This window comes from Lynx canadensis, chromosome E1 (assembly GCF_007474595.2).
Source record: "Lynx canadensis isolate LIC74 chromosome E1, mLynCan4.pri.v2, whole genome shotgun sequence".
Classification (NCBI taxonomy): Eukaryota; Metazoa; Chordata; class Mammalia; order Carnivora; family Felidae; genus Lynx; species Lynx canadensis.
In genome coordinates this window covers 18,356,174-18,377,396 of record NC_044316.2, presented here as the reverse complement: position 1 = coordinate 18,377,396, position 21,223 = coordinate 18,356,174, and the positions used below count along the sequence as shown (strand labels likewise).

Below are 21,223 nucleotides of genomic sequence, written 5' to 3'. Positions count from 1 at the left end.
GGGTGCTAGAAGCTAGAAGCTGTCCCTTGGCTGTCGATGCCTTTACTCGAGGCGGACGGCTTTGAAATGGACACCTCGGCAGTCAGACGCTTAAGGTCAGGCACTTTTCCTTAGCGGCCTCACCATTTCACATGCTTGCCAGCCGGGCCCCAGGCTCCTTCCTCCTCATCTGCCTCAGCACCTGTCATCTCCTGGTGCTTTGATAGTGGCCATCCTCATGGGTGGGAGATGGCGGACGCCTATTTTGAACAGATCCTTTGGTCTACGACGCAGGGAACGGAGCACCTCGGACGAGCATCCAGGACCTTGAACAACAGAGCTCTGAAGGAACGTTCCCAAGGGCTGCCTCTCACCACCTGGGAATGGGTGGCAGGCACCGCGCGGCGACGTGGAGCTGCCAAGGTCGACTGGGCCCTGGCACAGTCTTAATTTTTTTTTTTAATGTTTATTTAGTTTTGAGAGAGAGAGACAGAGAGCAAGTGGGGGAGGGACAGAGAGATGAGGGAGACACAGAATCCGAAACAGGCTCCAGGCTCCGAGCTGTCAGCACAGAGCCCGACGCGGGGCTCGAAGTCACGGACCGCGAGATCATGACCTGAGCCCAAGTCGGACCCTCAACCGACCGAGCCACCCAGGGGCCCCACAGCACATCTGATTTCTTGCACTCAACCACGGGGTTCACTGACGTAGTTCCCTTTTTTTTTTTTTTTTTTTTTTTTTTTGGCAGTAGGCTTGTCCATTGTATGAATGCATTTTTCCTTTTTGCTGTTGGTGAACCATTGTGTGGTTTCCAGTTTGGGACTGGGAGGAGCAAAGCCGTCATGAACACATGCATGTGCTTTCATTTCTTTCAGGTAAATTTCTAGGAGTAGACTAACCGGGACACAGGAGAGGCAGATATTTGACTTTATTACAGTCCATCAAGGAGTTTTCCAAAGTTGTATTCTTTCATATTCCAATCTGCAGTGAATATTCCAATCTAACATCCAGTTCCATAGCCAATCAATGATGAAATTCTCCTGGTGTCCCTGGTGTCCCCGAAAGGATCCCAGAGACCTTCCCTTCCTTTCCTGCCCCTCCTTTCTGCTCCAACTATTGTCTGCCCCTTATATTTGGTCATATTCTGATTGATCCAGGAATATAATGGGGACGGAGGGTGGGCAGGGGGGACATGTGGGCTCAGTCTCTGGGAGCATCTCAGAGAAGTCAGTCTTTGCAAATTCTGGAGCATCTAGGCAAGGTGCAAGAGGAAGAGAGGCCCAGAGCTGTGCACGGCCCCAGGGCAACCTCTACCCAGCCGGTGCCCGGATGACCCTTAACCACTCTTCTAGGCTTGACCGTGGCCCCTCTCCCTAGCACAGTGCAGGGACCCACATGGCTCCAGGTAAGTTTATCGTCACCTCCTCCCACCCCATCCTCTGACAGCCTATCCTGCTGGTCTCTGCTTCAGTCAGTCATTTCCCTTCACTAGGTACTAAAGCCACTTGAATGCAGTTTATTTCATATGTCTCCAACTGTCTTGTTACTTGGAATGTTCTATTATGTCCAAGACTTGTCCTCTTTCCATTATAAAGCCCAGGGGGAAAAGGGGAGGGGAGAAGAGACGAAAGAAATAGAGAGGGGATCTGAAGCTCCCGGGGCACCAGTACAGTCTAGGATAACAATTTCCATTATCATGTCCTCTATTTGAAGAACATTTCTTTCTAATTTTTAAAAATGTTTTATTTGTTTTTGACTGGGGGGTAGGGGCAGAGAGAGAAGGAGACACAAGGTCCAAAGCAGGCTCCAGACTCCAAGGGGTCAGCACAGAGCCCGGTGCGGGGCTCAAACTCCCAAACCATAAGATCATGACCTGAGCCTAAGTCAGATGCATAACCGACTGAGCCAGTCAGGCTCAGAAAAACATTTCTTTCTACATGATTGTGTTTTAATATGAGGAGTGGAATTTGTATTTATTTATATATTTATTTTATTTTATTTTTTGAGGGAGAGAGAGAGAGAGTATAAGTGGGGGAGGGGCAGAGAGAGAGAGAGAGAGAGAGGGAGGGAGGGAGAGAGAATCCCAAGCAGACTCCACGCTCATCACAGAGCCAACACGGGCTCGATCTCACGACTGAGAGATCATGACCCGAGCTGAGGCCAAGAGTCCAGCGCTTAACCAGTCGAGCACCCAGGCGTTCCAGGAATAGAATTTTGAAAGGGAGAAATACTTTTTTGAGAACCCAGGTGTCCTATAGCTCAGGTGGCCGCTGGTGAGCTGTGTGATTGTGGGCGTGTCCCTTAGACTCTGAGCGTCAGTTTCTCTGTGTGTAAGTGGGTAGAAGCAGGCCTTCCCCGACCGCCCCGTGCACGGGCGATGCCCGGCACAACCCCACTGTTTTCTGGGCCCTGTGGGCAGGCATACGCAGGAGACACGGCCCCACGCTCGTGGACAGTGTCCTCTAGAAACTTGCTATGTCAGTGAAGTCAGGCTCTTTGAATCTGTCTGAACCAAACACAAGTGGTTTGTTGGAGTGGAGCACAGGAGAGAGGAAGGGCAAAGGTCACTGAGGTGAGGAGTGTCTGCTCCCTCCTCCCTCAGTGTACCCCCAGCCCTCCCTCAACACCCTCCCTTTCTCTTTTTCTCCAGACCACTTCCTCTTGCCTCTGGCTCCTCCCTACTGAGTAACTGTAGGTTTGCTTCACTTTCTATTTCCTGGTTATCTCCTCCCAGTGCAGAGAACTGACTGCCTGGCTGGCCGTGGAGAGCAGCAAGGGCCACACGGGCAGTGGAGAGATGGCCTTAAGCAGCTCCCAGCCTCCCTACGTGAACCCGGTGAGTTCTGGGGCTGAGGGCATGGCTGGTGCTGGCATGGGCTGGCCCCGGCTGAGCCGGCCGCCTCCGCCAGGAGGAAACAGCGCTGGGTCTGTGGGGAAATGACCCGTGGGTTGCAGCAGGCGGAGGGCAGGTGTCCCAAAGAGGACACAAGGCAAAGAGCAGAAAGCCAGGAGGGGCAGTCCCAGCACACCCCATGCCGGTCTCCCTTGCATCTCCGGACTGGACTGGTGGGCTGATAACCACCAGGATTCATGCCTCTGACAAAGGTTCACGGAGCTCCCCTGGGAGCCCGTCCTAGGGATTCATGCCTCTTCGACAAATGTCCTAGGTGCGGGAAGTGCGGGGAGGGGGAAGAGGGGGGAGGCAGGCATAATAACGAGAAGAGTGATGGTTTGTATGTTCACGGGGCAGCGACCAGGGCTCCCGGGGGAGGAAAACAGCCCAGCGCGGAGGTTAAGGGCGCTTACTTTGGAGATGGCCTCCCTGGGTCCAGCCATTTTACTAGCTGGGGGGCCTCAGGCAAGTTACTTTTACCTCTCTGGGTCTCAATTTCCACGTCTGTAAAAGGGGATCATCTTCGGGCTCACCTCCCAGGGTTGGGTAAGGATTAGGGAGGTAGCATATCTAAAGTGTGGCCACAGTGCCTGGCACACCGTAGGGAGGGGGCTTTGGAAGTGTTTTGTAATATTAGGAGTCTGGAGGCAGCAGGGGACGCTTTCCGGGGGAGGTGTCTGCTCCCTGAGGGGTGAGTTAGCAAGGCAGAGGCAGGCCAAGGGTGTGTGCAGAGGGGCCATCTTGGGAACGAGAGGGGAGTGGGGCTGTCCCTGCAGAGCGGGGCCCAGGGGGCTCCCTCCAACCTTTGGCCACATGAGAGTAGACTCCGTCTGCCCGTGGCCTTGTTTAAACCCGGTGAGTCTTACGACCCCCACATCAGACGTGGGAAACAGAGGAGCTGAGGCCACTTGCCAAATGTCCCCAGATGATAAGTGGCAACTAAGGGAGGTGCCTTGACTTACCCCCAGAAGAGAGAGGTGCCCACAGAGAGAGAGCAATTAACAGGGGAAGGCAGGCAAGCAGCAGGGCCCAGGAGGCTTCCTAGGAGCCCCTCTGGGCCTTGGCCAAGAGCTTCCGGAGGGGCTGGGCTGACAGCCTGACAGAGGCTGCGGGGCAGGGGTGGGGGGAGGGGAGGTGTCGCTGGAGGAAGCTGGGCCTGGCTCCAGTTAGCTGGCCCTCCATGGGGCTCTCAGTGTCAAAATGTGTCACTTCGGGCTCATTCTCCATCAGATGAGAGATCCCAGAGATCCTCACAGGCCCCGACATTTCATGATTCTGGTGGCTAGTTTTTACTTGCCAATCCTTGCATTCGAGGGTTTCAGAGGAGAAGGAGAATCTTCCTGCGGGCAACAGTGAGTTAAAACAGGGCCTTGGAGGGGCGCCTGGGTGGCGCAGTCGGTTAAGCGTCTGACTTCAGCCAGGTCACGATCTCGCGATCCGTGAGTTCGAGCCCCGCGTCGGGCTCTGTGCTGATGGCTCGGAGCCTGGAGCCTGTTTCCGATTCTGTGTCTCCCTCTCTCTCTGCCCCTCCCCCGTTCATGCTCTGTCTCTCTCTGTCCCAAAAATAAATAAACGTTGAAAAAAAAAATTAAAAAAAAAAAAAAAAAAAAAACAGGGCCTTGGAGTCCGAACGAGAAAGAGGATGGGTGCAGTCCCCACAGGCACCAGGAAAACCTGCCCGTCCCACAAGGGTGCCCTCTCCCAAGTGGCCCTCTGACGTCCAGCCGTGGGAACGTTGCTTCCTCCCAAGGGTGGCAGGAAGGTCCCGCGGCCCAGCTGTTCTGAGGAGCCAAACGCCATGAGGGCCACCTTGGGAACCTGGCCCCCCGTCTCCTGCCCACTCCCCACATGCCTCACCTGACCAGCCGTGTGCTGGGATTCAGACCCCATGCTTGTCACCAGCTGAGTGGCCTTGGGCAAACTGCCAAATCTTTTGTGCCTCAGTTTCCTCTGTAAAAGTGGCACTCAGAGTGGATAATGAGGTAACAGGGAAGGAAGGTCAGCCACCAGAGGGGCCTCAGAACCTGTAGGGCAATGGCTCCCTTTGGCCGAAAGCCTCCCGCCACCTCCCACCAGTGAGCCCTCTGGTGACCCTGGGCCTCCTCCAGAAGGCAGCTGCCGAGGCCGGCAGGTAGAGCCTGGTTCTTCCGGATCAGAAGAGGAGGAGAAAGTCCTCAGCCTCCAGGCACAGCCAGGAGCCGAGAGCAAGTTCTGACCCAGCGGAGTCACGTCCTGATGCAAACAGCTGCCATTGTCAAAGGCCTGTGAACCAAGGGGCTTTCGTGTGTGGCAGTGTGTGGCATCTCATCAAATCCTCTCACGAACACGGTCAGGTTGGTGCTATTGTCCCACTGTCCTGAGGAGGGACCTGGGGCACAAACAGATCAAGTGACTTGCCCAGTAGGAGAGCTGTTACCACAAGGAGGCACGTCTTTGGGACCATAAATCCAAGAGTTCTCTCTCTCTCTCTCTCTCTCTCTCTCTCTCTCTCTCATGCGCGTGCATGGGTCCAAATTCCACAACAGACTTGGCCCACCAGGCCTAAAACGATACAGATTTGTTCTCTTACAGTTCTGGAGGGCAGAATCCAAAAATATAGGCTTCAGGGGAGAAGCTCTCCTCGCCTTCTCCAGCTTCTGGAAGCTGCCTGCCTACCGCGGCTGGGGTTCCCTCCATCTTCACGGCCAGCAGCTTCTTGCTTCTGTTGTCACACCTCCTACCACTAACTCTGTTCTCCTGCCTCTCTCTTTGAGGTCCCTGTGATGACATTGGGTCCACCCAGATAATCTAGGATAAACTCCCCATCTCAAGATCTGTAACTGAATCACATCTTTCAAATCCCCATTTGCTTCATAAGGTGACATACGGGAGCCACAAAGTCCAGGGATTGGAACGTAGACGTTTGGGGCAGCGGGGAAGGCGTAGTAATTATTCAACCCACCGGACCTCGTCGGAGTCAGCCAGTATTGTCAGTTTCTTTGAATCCATCCACAGATATTCTATGCATAATAGGAGATGAGGTTTTGGGGGTGACAGTGGGGTTCGTGGGGTCTGGAGCCGACGGCCAAGAAAGAATTCCCATAGACGTCTTTGGTGCAGAAAGGTGATTTTATGGCAGCACGGGGACAGGATCTGCGGGCAGGAGTTGTTGCCCCAGGACTATGAAGAGACATCTGTTATATACTATGGGGTTGGGGGAGGTAGAGTCCAGGGGAAGTTTCCACTGAGATTTTCAAATGCTAGAGACTCATGGGATACTGGAGGCCTACGTATTGTCCAGCTAAGGTTGTTCTTCCCTCTAGCAAGACAGTAGGGAGTCTCTGGAGAAACATTTCACTCCGCCAGCCTCAAGTATTCGTCAATGGGCTGCAGGTTATAAGGAAATTTAGTTTTATCTGCCATTTCCTTCTGCCTGTGTTCCCTACATCACTGTGGAGGGTGATGGAGGGTGACTATGATCTCTATCAGTTAATCATTAGTTTTTTCCTTTTCCTTTGTTCTTAGGCAGCCAGGAGTCCCTGAGGAATATCACACATATCCCACGGGGTGGGGGCGGGGAGGTGGGGGGAGGGCAGTGTTTGAGACCTGCCAGCTTGCCTTCTACTCCCTCATCAATAAGTAAATGCATGTATATGGCCTCCCACCCATGTTTTTTCTACAAATGGGGTCATTTCGTATCAGTTCTCAAAGAATCCCCTTCTTCCTCTTCCTTTTTTTGGGGAGGCTACATCGAACCCATTTACTTCACCATCATCCTCTTGCTGAACTTTTCTTTCCAATCCTCTGCTGTTACAATGCTGCAGTTGAATAGCCTTGTCTGCAAAGTTGTACTCAATTTAAAATAATCTTGGTTTTCGGAATTTGGGGACACCATTTAAGACACATTGAAAGCTCAAAACCTTTCTGGGGACATCGTTGCTTAGTATTAACCTGTGCTGCCCCGTCCCCACGATCTCACCCTCCCTTCTGTGCGCTGATAAACCCACCTAACCACACTCTGCTTTTAGTTCTTCACACTTTAGTGTGAATGTGCTTAAGTGAAGGACGCATGCTTGCCAGGAGTATTTTTTTCTTTTCTATCTCTTTTTTTAATGTGTATTTGTTTTTGAGAGAGAGAAAGAGCACGAGCAGGGGAGGGACAGAAAGAGAGGGAGACACAGAATCCGAAGCAGGCTCCAGGCTCTGAGCTGTCAGCACAGAGCCTGACATGGGGCTCAAACTCACAAACCGCAAGATCATAACCTGAGCAGAAGTCAGATGCTTAACTGATTGAGCCACCCAGGTGCCCCTCTCTCTCTCTCTTTTTTTTTTTAATGCTTATTTATTTTTGAGAGAGGGAGAGAGCACACGCGGGGAAAGGCAGAGAGAGAGGGTGAGAGAGAGAATCCCAAGCAGGCTTCGCGAGGCCAGCACAGAGCCCGACTGGGGGCTCGATCTCGTGAACTGCACGACCCTGACCTGAGCCGAAACCAAGAGCCCCAGACGCTTAACCAACTGAGCCACCCAGGTGCCCCCAAAATCCTTTTTAAAGAATTCTCCCCCCAGAACTTAGAAAGTTTTACAGAAAAGAAAATCCAGATTTCTGTCTTCTAAAAATTTGGGAGCTCTGCCGGCACAGGGCATGGGTGGTGATCACTGGTTAGAGCTGAACGCACACTGCCCTGTTAGATGAGGGAGGCGACATCTAGTTTGTAATACTCACCTCCAGTCCCTCTCACCTATCGCCTTACCTGGATATCTCACTCACACATATCACCGGCCTGGCTCCTGTAAGCATTTCATTTTTGCAAGGAACTGACCTAGGGGAGAAGTTAGAGAAGGTGTGAACAACTTAAGTGTGAAAATTGACGGGGAGCTAGATGTCTCTCCCAGTCTAATGCAGGTTATACAACCACATTAGTTAAGAGGGATTCTGGAGTTAGGCTTTGACAGTTGAGAAATAACCAGTTTGGGGGTTTCACTCAGAGAGTCCAACATCGAAGAAGGGGGGCGGTAGAGAGACACCTGCTAGGTGCCAGCTTCTTCCGCAGACTTTTTCTTAATCATCAAACTGACACAGAAGGGGGGGATTTATCCCTCTGTTTACAGATGAGGAAACTGAGGCAAAGAGAGGTTCAATAAGCTTCCCAAGGCCACTCAGGTAATGAGCCAAAGAATTAGCATTCAGACCTGGAGTACGTCTGGCTCTGAAAGGAGGCGTGCTTCACCATAACCATTGGTCCTTTAAAGTGGCCCAGGAATGAGAATTTGACAAAGCTGGTGCTGAGGGGCCCTAGGAGGAGGACTCCGGAGGCTGCCGAGGGCCTGCGGAAAGGAACGGGGAGCCGAAAAAGCAGAAGTAGAAGAGGGGGCTGCCTCATGGCTGCAGAGAGCATCTGAGGAGAGGCGCTACCTGAGGTGGCTAGAAGGGCAAAGGTCATGGTCACCATGGTTCTATGGGTGGGGAGGGCAGGAGCAGGGGAGGATGCGTTCTTCCTGGACCTGTCAGGCAAGTGGAAGGTTTATCCTCTAGAATGGGTGGTCTCTTTTGGTCCTTTGGGCCTCCTGAGTCCCCAGCCAGGGCTCTGGGGCCTTTGCTAGGAGCTTGACCTGGGGTCCAGCGCTCCCATCACTCCTTCCTCCCATCACTGGCTCCTTCCCATCTCGGGGCCATGTACATGTTACTTCCTCTTAGCAGTTGTCACTTTCAGACTCTCAAGGGAGGCCAGCACCCCATCACGTCGTCTCAGAGCCCCAGAGCCTCCCTGTCACAATCTTGGAATGTGTGTGGAACTATCTGGACTCAGATCTGCTCCCTCACAGGCCCGGAGGATCCATGAGGCTGGCACACCCAGGCGCCTCTAGCAAGTGCTGGGGGGACCAGACGGAGGTGGGCCCACTGACTGACCTGCCTCTTCTCCCTACAGATCATCCCCTTCTCTGGGAAAATCCAGGGGGGTCTCCAGGATGGACTTAAAATCACTCTCACTGGGAACGTTCTTTACTACAATGGAACCAGGTACCTAGAACTGTTTTTTTTTTTCTCTCTAGACTCACCCCTTGGCAAACCGTGGCCCCTGTCAGCTCAGGTGGGTTCGCCCTACACCCTCGGAGCCGCTTGCACCTGGCTCCGGGGATCCCGGGTGATCTGTGTGACACCACCGTCATCTGCTCGTAGCGTCTGGCCACCATTAACAGAGATTCCCCATAGACATCGGGGTGACAGGAGCTCATAGTTTAAGGAGGGAGGCAGGCCAGCCCAGAAGCAGATGATTTTGTTCTGGGATCGAACTTTCTACACCATAACTGAGTGGCAAAAATATCACTTCCTTTATTTCCTGAACTTGCCCTTAAGTACTTTGGAGCCCTCATCTGGCTGATACAGAAATATTGAAACTTGCCATCAAATGCAAGTCGCTTTCAGTGTCAAGGTCTTTTCTGGAAAATACTAAGTCAATCCAAAACACAAACACCATTTAAGTGCTGTTTCCCACCACCCCCCCCCCCTTCCCAAGGAGGGATTTCTGGGAACAGGGAGGCGGGGAGGCACTCGACTTCTCAGAGGCTGGAGGCCCTTTGGAAGCTCGGGCGGCCTTGGCTGGCCTCTGCTGCGGTCCAGCTTCTCGCCCACTTTGCACGGGGCCTGTGTACATGGGGGCTGTTTCCTGACGTCCACGGTGCCCACGGGAGCCCGTCTGGACCCGCGGCCTCTCTCGGAAGCCTTTCTGCCTCAATCCCCAATGTCTCTTGCTCACTGTGGTCCTCTCTCTCACCACCTGGCACGGGTTCTGGGACCTCCTGGACCCACCTTCACGTCGCTCCCAGGCCGGGCCCTACCTCAGCTTGGCATCTAGACTCTAGATGACTTCCTCCGCCACCGTTTCCCTGCCAGGTGGACATGGTCGCGCTGACCGTGGGACTTGTCCCAGAGCCCTGAGCGCCCCCAGGAGACTCTGAGGGAAGGGAGGCACCAGGATCCCCCTAAACCCTGCCAGCAGGGAACTTCGGGACCTCACCTCTGAACTTCCCTTCTTTCTCTCTCCCTCTCCCTCTGCCTACCCCTCCCCTGGCACCAGGATGGCTTTCTACTCCCATCCTGTCTAACAGAGACTGTCCCACTTCTTCCTGCAAAGCTTCTGCACGCAGGAGTTTTCGCTTTCGTTTTCTTTTCTTTTTTTTTACATTTATTTATTTTTGAGAGACAGAAACAGAGCATGAGTGGGGGAGGGGCAGAGAGAGAGGGAGGCACAGAATCTGAAGCAGGCTCCAGGCTCTGGGCTGTCAGCACAGAGCCCGACGTGGGGCTCGAACCCATGAACTGTAACGTGGTGACCTGAGCCGAAGTCGGACGCTTACCTGACTGAGCCAACCAGGGGCCCCGAGGCAGAAATTTTCTAAGAGCTCCTCCAGCAAGAAATCAAGCGGCCTCTGCAGGAATTTAATAGAATGACTCTCAAGGGCCGCTTCGGGGCTTGGTGCCGAGCCCGGCACTGTGGGGGTTGTGGGTGACAGGAGAGCACTGTGCGTTAGCTGGGGAGACCGGAGTGACCCCGAGAAGCAGGCGGCGGACCACGCTGGTGCCCTGAGCTCAGGGAAGGCTGCGGACAGAGACGCCTCGGAGGAGAGCCTCAGGCTGGAACTTGGTTGTAGGACCTGAGGGAGCTCTGTCTGCGAAGAGACTGAACAAATGTTTACTGTGCCCCTTCTGGGAACCAGGCTCCTTGGAAGGTTCTTCGTTTTAATCCCTCACCTCGGAGCCATAGGCTGTACCCAAAGGCAGTTTTGATAGTGAGAGGCTGCTTCCGAGGAGAGAGGCAGGAATGGAAATGGACTTGGGTGGGGCTTTCCAGAACACCGCCTCATTAAGCATCCCCAAAGGAAGTAACTCACCTCCCTGGTGATGGTGACTTGAGGGTAGCGTGGCTCAGAACCGTCACAAATGACGAGCAGTGTAGAGCTGGGGTCTGGGTCCAGACCTGCTGACTTCGGGGCCACCACTCCGCACGTCATGTGTGGGACGCACGCCAACCTCCAGTGAGAGACAGAGAGCTACTACTTACTCTGTGCCTTAGAAACCAGCACTGGAGGCCTATTCCCTCAATTCTGCATCACCTTTGAATCGGTTTTCTTCTTTCCCAACTGAGCTGATGGGGGCTGGCCTCCGAGTATCCACTTGGCGTGAAAGCGTCCACTATTTTTGTTTACCCGTGTTCTACGTATTTTTAGAAAGTCATACCGTAAGGGCAGCATGCAACAATTGCACAAACACACACGAAGTCCAAGCTAGGTGGACAGAGAGGATGGCAACAAACTAAGGATGGGTCCAAACCTGCCATGCAGGTTGTATGCAAGTTCGCAGACAGACCAAGTCAAGGGCGTGAGCCCCCCTCCCCCCACTTGGCAATAAACCAGGCTTCGGAATCTCTTTCTGCCTAGGTTTGCTGTGAACTTTCATTCTGGCCCCAGCGACAATGACATTGCCTTCCACTTCAACCCACGGTTCGAAGAGGGCGGGTATGTGGTCTGCAACACAAAGCAGAACGGATGCTGGGGGCCAGAGGAGAGGAAGATGCATATGCCCTTCCAGATGGGGAACCCATTTGAGCTCTGCTTCCTGGTGGACAGCTACAATTTCAAGGTGAGAAGCAGCCCCCCTCGCCCGCCTTCCCACCGCCTCCTTCCCCTCCCTCCCGGCCCTATCAGGTGCGGTGAGCAGCCATCAGAAGTCACGTGAGCTTTTAAATGGTCACGTGAGCAATGCCATTATACAGATGGCAGGACGTTTGCCTTGTAAGAAAGTTAGCGATGGCCACAGTCTGCTCACACACCTTCACCTGCACATCTACAGGGATACCTGTTGCCACTTTTACTCAGGAAATAGGAACTAGGTAAATCACCGTGGCGCTTTTGGGCCTTGCGGGTCTTTAAAGTTCTAGTTCATTCCATTCCTTTGCTGTAGGCTTTCCTCCCCTGCAGGTCCCTGCTAACGTTTGGTTTTTGCTAATATTGTTGCAGCCTTTGTCCGGGTTCCGCCAATGGCTTAGTTTTACATAGTGTTGCAAATTACGTAAGCAGAGTAGTGTCTCTGGGCTTGGGAGACAGGTGGGGGGTGAGTGTCCCCGTGTCTGTCCTTCTCTGTGCGAGCATGGATGTTCCCGTCCCCTCAGTGTACAACCTGCCTCTCCCTTGCTCCCCATGAACATGCTTATGCATATTTAAACACCTCAATGAGCTAACATTAGAAAGATAAACTGATTGAGGCACCTAGGTGGCTCGGTTGGTTAAGCATCCGACTTCAGCCCAGGTCATGATCTCATGGTTCGTGAGTTCGAGCCCCACGTTGGGCTCTGTGCTGACAGCTCGGAGCCTGGAGCCTGCTTCCGATTCTGTGTCTCCCTCTCTCTCTCTCTCTCTCTGCCCCTCCCCCACCGGTGCATGCTCTCTCTCTCAAAAATAAACATTAAAAGACATAAAAAAAAAAAAAAGGTAAACTGATTGCAATAAACAAATGACTGTAAGAACTAAAAAGCCCAGTAGAGCCCAGTAGGGACTGGGTTCCAATGCACTTTGGATCATAGGCCATGTTCTTACAACTGGCACAGCTCTGAAGCCTGGTGTCCCTGACCCCTGGGGGACAGATGTGAAAAACAAACACAGGTCTTAATTCCTGGGAGCAGGGGTTCAGGTCCCCCGCCCTGGCCTGAGACCACTGTTCTGGAATATGCACTTGTCTTCACAGGTGACAGTGAATGGGAGCCATTTTGTGCAGTACTCACACCGCGTGCCCTTCCACCGCGTGGACACCCTCTCCATCAGCGGTGCTGTGCACCTGTCCTACATCGGCTTCCAGGTCAGAATGTCCCTTTGGCACCTGTCTCAGGGCTGAGTGCAGGGCCCAGTCTAGCTGCACGTAGGCCCTGCTGGGAGGGCCCAATGGTAGCAGCCAATGTCCTACCCAGGTGACTCTGGGAGCACACCTCCAGCTCCCCTGTCCTGTCCTTCTGTGTTACTCACTGTCTTTGTCCAGAACCCTCGTCTCAGTCTCCCAGACACTCTGGCCACTGCTCTCTGTCACTCTCTATTTCCACCATGCTTAGAAGGCCACGTGGCTCTAGAAAGAACCCAGGCTTGGGAATCCAACTGAATCTAGCTCAGATGCCTAGCTCTGCCATTATCACCAGCTGTGAGATCTTACAGAAGCAACTGTGCCTCTCCCAGCCTCAGTTTCCCCATCTGTGGAAGGGGCGTAGCCACTGCTGCCCCATGAGTTATTGGGTGAATTCAGTGAGCTCACAAGACGGCCTGCCTGGGCCCACGCCAGGGTCTATTGGCCCCTCTCCGTGTGTCAACATTTTCGAACGTGTTGCCAGCATCTAAAAGGCCAGGAGAAGAAGTTTTGCATTCTGGAAGTGGGTGGTGGTGACGGATGTATGACAGTGCCAATGTACTTAATGCCGCTGGAACCATACACTTAAAATTGGTTGAGATGGTAAATTCACACATGTGTCACCACAATTAAAGGGGGGAAAAAAAGGTGAGGAAAAAAAAGCCAGGATTTCTGGCTTTTTTGAAAACTGGGAGGATGGGGTATGCTGGGTGCATGTTCCCTCAGGGCCCCAGGAGGCTGAGGGGGACCGCTGTCACCATTTTTGGTCCTGGTGCTCCCTGAGATGAGAAAAGCACACAGCAGGCCCTCCATGGGTCCAAGCTCCTCTCTCTCTCGTCCTAATCTCTCACATTCCCTCCCTACCCAACTCTTTCCCCACGGGCCTGGGGAAGAGAGCAGGGGAGGGGAAGGGAGGGCGAAGGAGAAAGATGGAGGAGGGTGGGGGAGGGTGGGGCAGGAGCTCACTGGCCTGCTGTCCCTCACTGGAGCCGAATCCTCCCTCTGCCTCTCTGCATGATCCTGAACACCCTCCCCGGCCTGCCTGGCTTCCTCCCTCTGGCCCAGGCCCCTGCCTGTCTGAGCTTCCTTGGCTCCATGAATGCTTCTCTTCATGCCTTGGTGCCTTTTGTTTTAACAGAACATGCGAGCAACCCCTATGCAGCCTGCCTTCTCCACGGTGCAGTTCTCCCAGACTGCCTGTTTCCCACCCAGGCCCAAAGGGCGAAAGCCAAAAGTGAGTTCAATGTGGAGGCCTTGGAGGCCGAGCGAGCGCTCATCAGGAAGGACAGAGGCTCCGAGAGGCTGGTTCCAGCAGGCGGGCCCCATGATGCCTACCCAAAGCTTCCCTGTCTCCATCACACCACCTGGCCCAGAGCTGGGGACCTGGGAGTCGGCCTTCCTTCCCCTCCTTAGTATGCCTGCATTGCACCCACACCTCTCCCTCCCGAAGCCACTGCCTTTCTTGGGCCAGGCCGTCTGACCCTTGACTACAAGGACCGGGCTCTAGTTCCCCACTCACCCCCCTCACTGCGGCAGTGACCTCCCTACACCCAAATGCGACTGCGTCCTCTCCCTGCTTAAAAATCCTAAAGGCTGCAAACCCTTCTAAATAAAGCTTTAAATTCCTGGCAGGATGTGCAGAAACCACCCTGCTCCCACCCCAGTCCTGCCCCAGCCCACCTCCTGGCCACACCCCTTCCCCAGCCCACCTCCTGGCCACACCCCTTCCCCCATGAAGCTTAGGCAGGCTCCACTGCTCACTTGAGGTTCTCTGGGGCCACATGCTTTTTGCACCTGCAATCCTGGTGCTGAAAACACCCTGGGCCACCTCAGCCCCAGCCAACCTCTAACAGCCCTTCACTGCTCTGCTTAAATGTCACCCTTCAAGGGCATCTTTGCTGCTTGAAACATCGTTGGATGTCCCCCCCCACCCCAGTGTCCCCATGGACTTTGTATATATCTGTGCTATGCCAATTACCATGTCCTGTTGTAACTGTGCCTATGTATCTGTCCCTGTCCCTCCACCCCCTCCTTCCCTACACCCACAAGCCCCTTGTGGGCTGGGACTGTGGGTCGTTCATTTGTGTATCTCCAGCACTTAGCCTAGCATCTGGGCAAGCAGTAGGGGCTCGGTGCATGTGGAGTGTGGTTTGCACAGCCAGCAGAAGGGGAGACCAGCCAGGGCAAGAACGGTCTGCTGGGTGGGGACAGGGTCTAGGACAGGAAGGGAAGCATGGCCTGGCCCCTCCTTCGAGCACTGGAGCAGCGGGGGCTGAGGAAGGGGTGCCTCTCTACCCAGGCTTTCTGTGGCCTATCGCGGTACAGACAGGGCATGCGCCTCGCGCCCCGCTGACTTCAGGACCAGGCAAGCTTCAGGGAGTCTTGCGGGGCAGCCCGACTTTGGCTCTGGCCTGGGGACGACGGGGTGTGGTAGATACAATCAGCCAAAACCGAGTAGCAGTTTGGATTTTATCACTTACTACTGGGAGGAGCTTGGGCAAGTTGCTTAACCTTTCTGACCCAGCTGCCTCCCTAGCGAAACAGGAGCCGAGGGTGCCTCCCTTGTAAAAGTGCCAAAGCCAGAGCCTGGCACACAGCCGGCCTTCACTAAATGGTTGACCTTACGGATGAAATAGGGCACCGGAAGTAGTGGTTTTGCCTCGGGGAGGGAAGGGAAGCTGTATGGTCTCTCTGCGACCCATCCTCTTCTCCCTCTGGAGGAGCCAATGTGGATGTTCCCCAATCTGACCGTACCCCCAACCCTGACTGTACCCCCCAACCCCAGTGGGCCTGGGATGGTGGGGGAGGCTCGCTCTGGAAGGCTTGCTAGGGAGCAGGAAGGAGGTGAGCGTGAGTCTGGGGAGGCATTTCTCACTCCACTTGCCACCAGTGTCTCACCCTCGTGAAACACCAACGTCTACTGTTTGATTTTTCTCCTCCCCTTCAGTCTCCAGGCATTTGGCAGGCCAACGCAGCTCCCATTGTAAGTCTCTGGATTTCTCCCATCCTCTTAATTTTGCTTCTTCCGGTGGGTTCAAAGGAGGAGGCAGGCTGGGCACCGGGCCTCTCCCACGGGGAGGCCACCCCGGGCCGTCTGCCTGGCTGTCGTGGGGGGGTGGGGGGGAGGGTGGAACCAGGGCAAGGGGGTTGGCTGGCCCTCGTGAATTGGGAAACACCTTGAATTGCCCCCTGTCTGCTCAAGCCCCTGCCCTTTTCTGTGAGCGGCCACAGGAGACCGAGGCCACACATCCACTCGTTCCTCTCGTAAAGCGAGGCTGTGCCACATAAAGTCCCCTGAGGAGAAAGACGAGCCACAGGCCACAAGCGCAGCCATATTTCTTCTCCAAGTAGAAGAAACCTTTGCCCCTACCTCACCCCCTTGAGAGAAGATACCCCTCCATCCGCCAGTTTTGGGGGATCTGGCGGGGGCCGTTGGGCTGCTTACACGCTCAAGATGGAGTCACCTCATAGGGGGTTAAGTGATGCCCTCTGGTGGCAGCTGGTGGTCTTGACGCCGCGGAGAGCCGGTTCAAATCTGGATTTCTTTCTTCCAGACTCAAACTGTCATCCACACCATGCAGAGCGCCCCCGGACAGATGTTCCCTGTAAGTTTGAAAGCTCGGGTCAGATCACGGCCCCACCGTGTGCCCCTTCACCAAGGACTGAATTCTCTAGTCCCAGAGGCAGGAAGGAAGTGCAGCAAAGAGGATAGAGTTTTGGGGGGTTGGGCCTTCTGCTCAGGAGGCACATGAGTAAAATGCCCCTGGGGATGGCAAAGATTCTGGAGCGGGTTTCTCAGAGACCAGCAAAAAACCTGGTCCTGCTGTCACTGAGAGGGGAGTGCAGCGGTCCCAGCATGTGGGTATGAGACTCTGCGTCCTGAGGACAAGCCCCTGGCATGTCACCGCGGGTCACAGGCTTAAGCTGCTGCTGCTTCTCCCGCCATGGGCACAAATCAGATGGGAGGCCTGGAGTTAGTGTGGCTACCTGCAGGCAGGCGGCCATGATGTCAGGGAACATGGCAAGAAGTTTCACCAAGGCTGACTTGAGAAGGAAGGCGAAGCCGAGAGGCCAGGGGCCTCTGGAATGTGGGGGTCCGATGTGGGTGTGCACTCCCAAACCAAACTTCCTGGTCTCTTTCAACAGAACCCCGTCATCCCACCTATGGCGTACCCCAACCCAACCTACGTAAGTGGTTTCTCTGGGAGGGGCGGACGCCTTGTTCAAGTAGGGCAGGGTGGGAGGTGAGGGGCAGCTTACAAAATTAAGGCAACCCTTTAGTAACTAATGTTCTGAAAACATCCAAGTGAATTAAAAGGCTGTTGAAAGGAGCTGTCACCTTTAAAACTGTCCCTTCGACATGAGCATAGGCTAGGGCCTTCCCCTCAGCCCAAGCATCCTATGGCATCCGGCCAAAGCTCTTTTCATGACAACTTGAGCCCGTTACTTTGAGCAATGCTGGAAAGTTTTCCGTTGGCATTTACTGAACCAAGTAAGGATATTATGGAGTTCTTTCTTGAAAATATATTACTCTCAGAAGTGGCCGTCAAACTCAGCTGACAGTCCATATTCATGGAAATTGGCACAAAGCCCCCCCTGCGACTGACCTGTCCCCTCTCCTCCTGATAGTCGATGCCTTTCTTCACCTCCATCCCGGGTGGGCTGTACCCCTCCAAGAGCATCATCGTGTCTGGCACCGTCCTGCCCAGTGCCCAGAGGTAAGCCAGGGCCCTCAAGAAGGCTCTCAAGGTCCTCTGGTCATCCCCCCCTGGCTCTGGGCAGGCTGGGAGGGGTAGGGACTCAGAGCTCAGTGGGCAGAAGAGGTTCATGGGAGCTGCCCATGCCCAGGTTCCACATCAACCTGCGCTGTGGGAGTGACATCGCCTTCCACCTGAACCCCCGTTTCGACGAGAACACCGTGGTCCGCAACACACAGGTCAACGGCTCTTGGGGGTCCGAGGAGCGAAGCCTGCCCCGAAAAATGCCTTTTGTCCGAGGCCAGAGCTTCTCGGTAAGATGCCGCGGCCGGAGCACAGAGGGGGTCAACGGGAAAACAAAGCAGGGTGTGGAGGGCATCTGGGGGCACCTTGAAAGATGTGGGAGCTGAGGCCTCTGGGGTGAAGCCTGGGCCTAGAAGAACAGAACGTGCCCCACAGATGGCTGCTATTACTGTTTTCCTCGTACTGTCACACATAGGGTGGGTGGCGGTGCCTCTGCTCGCCAGTGAAGGGACAGGCTCACAGGTGCAGGTTACTCGCCTGAGGTCACACAGCCAGTAAGTGCCAGGTGGGGCCCAAGCATGGGTCATTTACCTCTCACTCATTCAACAATCCTGGACAGGTCATTGGAAATAACAACTGGTCTGTGCAGAGAGCGAAACAGACTAATGGGATCGAGTGAGCCCTGGGGCAGGGGCCACGCTGCCCCTGATGGGGACAGCTGTCAGAGGGGGCCCTGGTGCAGCTGAGACCTCAGAAGAAGCCCACCTCACAAAGATCTGAGGGGGCATTCCTGGTGGGCGGCAGAGGGGGCAGCTATTCCCGCAAAGGTAGAGTCAGGGGCATGGTCTGTCTAGGGACAGGGAGGCCAGGGGCTTCTGGCTAAAGTGACAACAGAAAGGTGTGGGTGGTGAGGCTGGAGGACCGATCACACAGGGCAGGTGTTCTCGGCCCCACCTACGCATTCGGTTCACCTGGCCCCATCCCAGCCTGGACATCTTATCTTAAAATATGCCATGATACTCCTCACCCAGGCTTGGAGGTGACTGACGTAGGGCCTTGAGAGCTGTGGGAAGAAGTTTGGATTTCAGTGCAGCGTGCTGTTATGTTTCAAGCCAGAGAGCAGTATGCATGGATTCATAGGTAGCTGTGTGACTTTGAGCAAGTGACTTCACTGCTCCGGGCCTCAGTTTTCTCATCTAAAAAATGGGGCTAATATGGAGCGCCTGGGTGGCTCAGCGCGTGGGTTCAGCGTCCAACTTTGGCTCAGGTCGTGATCTCGTGGCTTGTGAGTTCAAGCCCCAGTTGTGTTGACAGCTCACAGCCTGGAGCCTGCTTCAGATTCTGCGTCTTCTTCTCTCTCTGCCCCTCCCCCGCTTGCGCGTGTGCACTCTCTCAAAAACGTTACCAGAAAAATGTTTTTAACGGGGCTAATAATAAATATCACTCTCATAGAGATGTTAGAATGAAATGAAATAATGTCTGTGACAGGCTTAGGACAGTGCCCAGGGCACAGTAAGTGTGCCGGAAGTGTCAGCTGTCCTGGTGACGTTTTCACAGACGTGGTCTCGCTGCCTCCGGGAGCACATGTGGGGTGGGAAGCACAAGTCAGGAGGCTGCACTGCGGGGGTGCAGGCATGGAGGCTGGCTGGGTGCCGGCCACTAGGGACATGGATGGCACAGGCCAGTGTTCCTACCCCTAGAGGCTCGGGGTCAGTGGGAGAGTGGGGGTAGGGTGGGCGACACGGCCTGAGGGGCATCTGACTAGGTGGGGGAAGGAGGCAGGGGAGGCTTGCTGGTTGGGGAGAAGCCACCTGTATGGGTGCAGGGGGGCAGCGCAGCGAGCACAGAGGAAGGAGGAGCGGGGTATGTAAAGGCACAAGGGGAAGAACAGGAGGTGTGTGGATGGAAGGGTGGGCTCCCCCAGGTGGGCTGAAGGCAGGCGTGAGACTTGCTTCATGTTTGAGGAAGGCAGGTAGGTGGTGGGAGACACGAGCCTGCATTTAGGGTTGAGGACTTTCCAAGGGGAGTGCAAATAATGTGGTCTCCATGCAGGTGTGGATCATGTGTGAAGGCCACTGCCTCAAGGTGTCCGTGGACGGTCAGCACCTGCTTGAATACTGCCACCGCCTGAAGAACCTGCCTGCCATCAACAGCCTGGAGGTGGCGGGTGACATCCAGCTGACCCATGTGCAGACATAGGCGGGCTCCCTGGCCCTGGGGGTAAGGGAAGGGGCGTGCTGCTGTTCGGATCTGCTCCTCACCTCCACCTTCCCTGTCCCTGCCCGGGCCTTTCCAGGCACCTGACGATCTGGGGACTTTTCTGGAGAGACTGTGTCCTTGTCTGGCTCTGCTTCCGGCTGCAGCCAGCCTGGAGGGGAGGAGGGCAGCTGGCGGCGGGTGGGGGGCGGCGCCTTCCTCAGAGCAGTACCTGGGGTTCCAGCAGCCGCCCCAGTCCTGCCGTCTGAGGATAGGGGGGTGGTCCCCACAGGTTAAGCCCTATGTTGAGTCCCCTTGGCAGAAAGGGAGAACCCAAGATCCCAGACCAGGCCTGCACCCCATCTGCCCTTCTGTCACACTCCCTACCCCCTGCCCCCCCCCGCCCCCCCCCCCCCCCCCCCCCCGTCAACTCCACCTCAGCCCCAAGCCCTTCATTCTAGTGGGAAGCTGTGTCCTGGGCCCCTCCCCTTTCTCCTACCTTTGACCTTGCCTTGCACCCAGCTCCCACCCTCCCTGCTCCTGGAAAGATACCCTGAGGATGCTCCCCTGATCTCCACCAGCCAGCAGGTCCTTTCCCAGCCTCCTTCAAAGAAAGACAAATGCTTATGGGCACCTGTGCATGGGCTCACTGTGGTTATTGAATGTGTCTGAGACATTCTGGAGTCTCTGGAGTTGGGGAAGTTCTGGGCAAGGGCAACGGGAGGAGAGAGCATGGGTTCACTGATGGGGTGGGTCCTGACATCCACACCCACTCCCAGTGGGTCCCTCACATACCCCACGTGGGTGGGACGAAGCAGGTTGGGCTCGGGCCTCCTGGGCAGGAATCTGTGATGCAGGAAGCTTGGTAACAGGCCAACCCCGCAAACTCACACTGCAAGGGCTGGGCCAGAAGGCCAGATGGCTTATCAGCCCCCTGTGTCCCAGTGGGAGGAGGTGGCGGGTGTGGTCTCAGGAGAAGCTGACTCAAGTGGACACCTGTCTGTGTCGTTCCACTGTGGGTCCCAGCGTTCGGGGTTAGGGTACAGTGGGGAGAGTGGCTCAGTGTGGGGGGCTCCCTACCAACGACTGGGCCGGCGAAGGAAGGCCGGTTCTGTGCCCACATGATGCCAACTCAGCCTGCTGACTCCATCAAGAATCCAGTGCTTCTGGAACCGGGCTGGGGCTCAGAGCATCGGCCTCGGACCAGCAGCACCGGCGGCAGCCGGGAGCTTATTAGGAAGGCAGAACCCAGGCCTGCCGCAGACTTCCAGAATCGGTCTGTGTTGTGACAAGACGCCGGTGGTTTGCGTGCATCTCCGAGGGGACAGGCACTGGTCTAGGTGACCGCATTCTTGACCACGTTCAGGTGCGTTGCTGGGACACTGGGGGCTGGGGTGCCCTTTTTGTCCCATTCTCACCCCATCTGAGTAGGGGGAGGGGAGAAGTGAGCCCAGGAACCAATGAAGCAAAGGCCAAATCCAAACTGGGAGCTGGATTTTCCCACACCCCTCAGCCCCTGGCTAAGTTCTTTTTTTTTTTTTTTAATTTATTTATTTTTTGAGAGCGAGT

General features: G+C 55.1%; 1 protein-coding gene across 3 annotated transcripts; it reads left to right on the top strand.

Moving 5' to 3' along the window:
• The first annotated feature begins 2,689 nt into the window (after window positions 1-2,689).
• On the top strand, window positions 2,690-20,293 carry LGALS9 (galectin 9). 3 transcript variants are annotated; one of them, XM_030295131.1, is made up of 11 exons: window positions 2,691-2,815; window positions 8,779-8,870; window positions 11,288-11,489; window positions 12,591-12,701; window positions 13,876-13,971; window positions 15,685-15,720; window positions 16,292-16,342; window positions 16,884-16,925; window positions 17,367-17,455; window positions 17,586-17,748; window positions 19,511-20,293. In XM_030295131.1, the coding sequence occupies exons 1-11, from the start codon at window positions 2,777-2,779 to the stop codon at window positions 19,655-19,657; spliced, it is 1,068 nt and encodes a 355-aa protein (XP_030150991.1). In that variant the 5' UTR covers window positions 2,691-2,776; the 3' UTR covers window positions 19,658-20,293. The 3 variants fall into 3 exon arrangements, with proteins under 3 accessions (XP_030150993.1, XP_030150991.1, XP_030150992.1); XM_030295132.2 differs by lacking the exon at window positions 13,876-13,971 and having other exon boundaries at window positions 2,693-2,815; XM_030295133.1 differs by lacking the exons at window positions 13,876-13,971; window positions 17,586-17,748 and having other exon boundaries at window positions 2,690-2,815; window positions 19,511-19,589.
• The last annotated feature ends 930 nt before the right edge of the window (window positions 20,294-21,223 follow it).